General features: G+C 42.9%; 1 protein-coding gene across 1 annotated transcript; it reads left to right on the top strand.

Annotated features, from left to right (window-relative positions):
* The first annotated feature begins 771 nt into the window (after positions 1 to 771).
* Positions 772 to 3,444, top strand: LOC121391722. Its single transcript, XM_041523252.1, has one exon. The coding sequence runs from the start codon at positions 772 to 774 to the stop codon at positions 3,442 to 3,444; it is 2,673 nt and encodes an 890-aa protein (XP_041379186.1).
* Positions 3,445 to 4,845: the final 1,401 nt, after the last annotated feature.

The following is a 4,845-nucleotide window of genomic DNA, read 5'->3' on the forward strand; positions in this document are numbered from 1 at the left end:
CCACAAAAATGTTTTCTAATATTACTTTTCTAATAACACAAATTTGTTACTAGTTTAACATGTTGGAATTGATAAATAATAGCAATTATCAAACCTGTTTAAAATCTCCTTGTTTGTCAAAACTTGACATAAAGGAAATTATGTGACAATCTTTTACAATCAAAGCTATTAATTTGAATGGTTTGTCCTAGAGTGTTACTAGACTACTCTTTATATGGTCTCTTTATAAACTTTGATTCAAATCAGGTGTCTTTTGCTTTTTGTTCTCTACTTTGTTGCTCCAGGAATAACCTGTTGTACATATACTTATGCTTTTTTTTGCAAATTTACAAGTATACTGTTAATGTTTACTATAGTTTGTTTATGTATTATCATTCATTATGTTAATGTTTACTATAGTTTGTTTATGTATTATCATTCATTATGTTAATGTTTACTCTAGTTTGTTTATCTATTATCATTCACTTCCTGTTTGACCATCATTTATACTAATTATCACTTATAATTAATTTTGATCTCGTATAAATTGGAAGCACACACTTTTGAAAAGAGAGTTTTTTTTTGTTGAATGTCAAATTTTGTATCTCGTTCAATCCGGGAGAGAACTCAATATATTTTGGTCCACCGAACCGGATACTAGCAAGAACATCGATAGTTTGATGGTTCTCTCTCAAAACTCAGTTATCTCCGTCGTATTCATTTTCGTACTCGACCACGTGCTCTATTAGCACCTCCATTTGATTCTCATTTTCACCTCATTGATGAAAATTAATGGCTCAAGATCCAACTATACTTAGGAAGAGACGAGGTGTCGTTCGTGCGTCGATAACTCGACTTTTCACTCGTCTGAAGGATTTGGAGAGCAAGGCTGATCAGCCCACTACTCTTGATCTCGCACGACAGATGTCGCAGAAGCTGGAGAGTCTAGACTCCGATTTCAAGCTTCATCACTATGCACTCATCGATCTCATCGACGACACTGAAAGTATGCTCAAAGAGCAGGACATTCTAGATGGACATGATGACGAGATGGCCACATTGTCCACTCGTATTAAACGGCTAATTGCAGTCTGTGATTCCTCCTCCGAATTTGGTCCTCGTAAGATAGCCTCTCGAAAGTTAGTTCGCCTTGAAAGAAATTTATTTACTATAAACGAAAGAATTGGTTCCTTGTCTGGAGGACCTGATGATGTTTGTCTTCTTCATCAATATGAAGAGCAACTTCGTGATCTCAAGGTTGAATTGAAAGATATCTGTAGTGTTCTTCTGTCCCTTGGTGTAGAGGAATCCGATCAGCTCTATACCTCACAAACACAACTTGATAAAGAGCTGTTTGACTGCTCTCTTAAAATCAAGAGGTTGCTATTTCCGTCTGGTCAAACTCTTGACTCAACTCCACCCTCACTCGATAGCAAGGGAGTTAAGCTGCCCAAATTGGACGTACCTAAGTTTGATGGGAACATCATAAACTGGAGGACCTTTTGGGAGCAATTCTCTATTTCAATTCATAGCCGATCTGGTTTGTCTGATGCAGAGAAACTGGTGTATCTCCGACATTCGCTTAAGGATGGTACAGTAAAGGGTGTCATTGAAGGTCTGTCTCGATCTGGTGATTGCTATTCTGAAGCCATTGAAAGCCTGAAGGCACGTTATGATCGCCCACGGCTTATTCACCAGACACACGTTCGTATGATCCTTGAGGCCACTTCTCTCAGAGATGGAACTGGAAAAGAACTCCGCCGACTCCATGATGTCGTTCAACAACATCTCCGAGCTCTCAAGGCAATGGAGTATGAGCCATCTGGTTCCTTTATCACATCTGTGCTTGAGCTCAAACTAGATACTAATACCATGTTTGAGTGGCAAAAGTACAGTCAAGACTCAATCGATGTGCCTCACTACCAGAGACTCCTTGAGTTCATTAACCTACGTGCCCAAGCATCTGAAGCTTCAGTCTCAGACCATAAGAGAGCCTCTCGAGTTGAAGATCACTCAGTGAAGAAGGGTTCTAATGCTGGAAAGTCAATAACCTCGTTTACAGCCAGTACTGTGAATTCTACAGGCCACAACTGTGTCATTTGTAAGTCTCACAAACACCCTCTATATGCATGTCTGCAATTCAAGTCACTACCTCACGATGAGATGGTCTCTACATTGAAGTCACACCACCTTTGCATGAATTGTCTCCGACCAGGGCATTTTGTGAAGGAGTGCACGTCTGTGCATCGATGCAGGAAATGTCAGAAGCCACATCATACCTTGTTACACTTGGAACACAAGGATATTGCATCAACTTCCACTGGTACCACTAGTACTTCTCAATCTGTTGTGTCGAATACTGCCACTGGACTTTCTTCCAAATCTTTGCTCATGACCTGTCGTGTTTTGGTTGATGCTCCTGATGGTTCCTCCGTGGAAGCTAGAGCCATTCTTGACTCTGCCTCGTCAGCCTCCTTTGTATTGGAGCGTTTGTCTCAAAGTCTGCGTCTTCCACGCTCCCGACAAGGTGTGCAAATCTCAGGCATTGCTGGTCTCTCTCACAACTCTCCTCACCAAGCCGTCACTAGTCTCACTATATCCTCTGTTCGGTCTCCTTCAAAGAAATTCAAGGTGACAGCTGTTGTTGTACCTCGTGTGACGTGTGACCTGCCACTTCACCCCATTTCTTTTGATTTGAAGTGGAGACATTTGCAGGGCATTCCCCTAGCAGACCCAGACTTTGGTCTCCCCAGAAGAATAGACATACTTTTGGGAGTTGACATCTTTGTTGAAATTCTACGTCAGGGCCGGCGGACCGGTGCTCCTGGCTCTCCGTCTGCCTTTGAGACAGAATTTGGTTGGGTTCTCGCTGGAAAGCTCGATGTCAATGCCTCAAATCACTCCATTGTCTCTCATTATGTCTCCGTTGTCACTGGAGATGATCTGTTGCGAAAGTTCTGGGAGATTGAGGAATGTCCAAATGATCAATCCTATCTCACTCCAGAAGAGCGATTAGTTGTGCAACACTTCAAAGACAATCACTCACGATCAGAAGATGGTCGTTTCATTGTTCCTCTGCCCAAGAAACCACATGCTAAGTCATTGGGTGAATCCAGATCTCAGGCTGTGAGAAGATTCCTCTCATTGGAGCGATCTCTACATGCCAAGGAGCAGTTTGATGAGTTTGATTCTGTGATGAATGAGTATTTTGAGAAGGGCCACGCTGAACTAGTTCCCTTGGATGATCTGGAGAAGTCTTCACAAGACGTTTTCTATCTTCCCATGCATGCAGTCAAAAAGGAGTCGAGCACAACTACAAAGATCAGAGTTGTGTTTGACGCATCAGCCAAGTCTTCTACTGGAGTCTCCCTAAACGATATATTGTTGGTTGGACCTACCATTCACCCACCTCTCCTTGATGTACTACTTTCGTTTTCGTTTACACCGTGTGGCTCTTGTTGCTGACGTCAGTCGCATGTACCGTGCCATTGAACTCACTAAATCCGACAGAGATCTACATCGATTTGTTTGGAGAAGGAATCCCAAGGATCCTCTACTTGACTACCGTATGACCCGAGTCACCTTTGGTGGTCTCCGCCTCCTCGTTTGCTGCCAACATGTCGGTCAAACAGAATGCCCTTGATTTCGCCATGGACTATCCACTGGCTGTTGATGCAGTAAACAGAGCTTTCTATGTAGATGATGGATTGACTGGTGCTGATTCCACAGAAGAAGCAATCGAGTTACAAAGGCAACTACAAGACCTATTCTCTCATGGTGGCTTCTTGTTGCGTAAGTGGAATTCAAATGACCAGGTGGTTTTACAGCACATATCTCCTGAGCTTCGAGACTCCCAGTCGATGTATACAATTCCCGAGTCATACATAGAATATGTCAAAACGCTTGGAATAGAGTGGAATGCAAACCTAGACCATTTCCGTCTGACTGTTGTTAAGCCACCTTCTAGTTTTCCTATTACCAAACGCATATTGGCATCTGATATCGCCAAAACTTTTGATGTCCTTGGGTGGTTTTCTCCTTCCATCATCAAGATTAAGATCTTATTGCAACAGCTATGGGAGCTGAAAATCTGTTGGGATGACCCAGTACCCGACTCAGTTCATGATATCTGGTCTCGATGGAGATCTGAACTCAACCTCCTCTCTACAAAATACATCCCTCGATGCTACTTCTCCAAGGAAGCTCACATTATCTCCATGGAACTCCATGGCTTTTGTGATGCATCGGAGCAAGCATATGCAGCTGTCATTTATCTGCGTATGATGGATCTGGATGGAGGAATAGAAGTTTCATTGGTGACCTCTAAGACCAAGGTGCCCCTATCAAGCGATTGACCATCCCTCGTCTGGAGTTATGTGGAGCGTACCTTTTAGCTCAGCTACTTCATCATGTCCAGCAGGTATTCAATTTGTCACTCGATCAAATATATGCCTGGACTGACAGCACTATCGTTCTCAGCTGGCTGATTGGAAATCCCAGACGGTTTAACACTTACGTTGCCAACCGAGTCTCTTACATAGTGGAGTTGATAGCACCCAATCGTTGGAACCATGTCCATGGAACTGACAACCCAGCTGACTGTGCATCAGAGGTCTGTTTCCAGTAGAGCTATTGGAACACCAGTTATGGTGGAATGGTCCAAATTGGTTGACCCAGCCACCCACAGCTTGGCCTCATCAGTCAGACCTCCCTCATATTGAGACAACAGAGAAAGGGTATGTACACTCCACATAGTAACTCATAACAAGGTGCCAATCATTCCTATTGATCATTACTCCAGTTATACCAAGTTGAAACGTGTCACAGCTTGGATCTTCGTTTTTGTCAATAATTGTCGTGCCAATA

Source organism: Gigantopelta aegis, unplaced genomic scaffold, assembly GCF_016097555.1.
Source record: "Gigantopelta aegis isolate Gae_Host unplaced genomic scaffold, Gae_host_genome ctg2878_pilon_pilon, whole genome shotgun sequence".
NCBI lineage: Eukaryota > Metazoa > Mollusca > Gastropoda > Neomphalida > Peltospiridae > Gigantopelta > Gigantopelta aegis.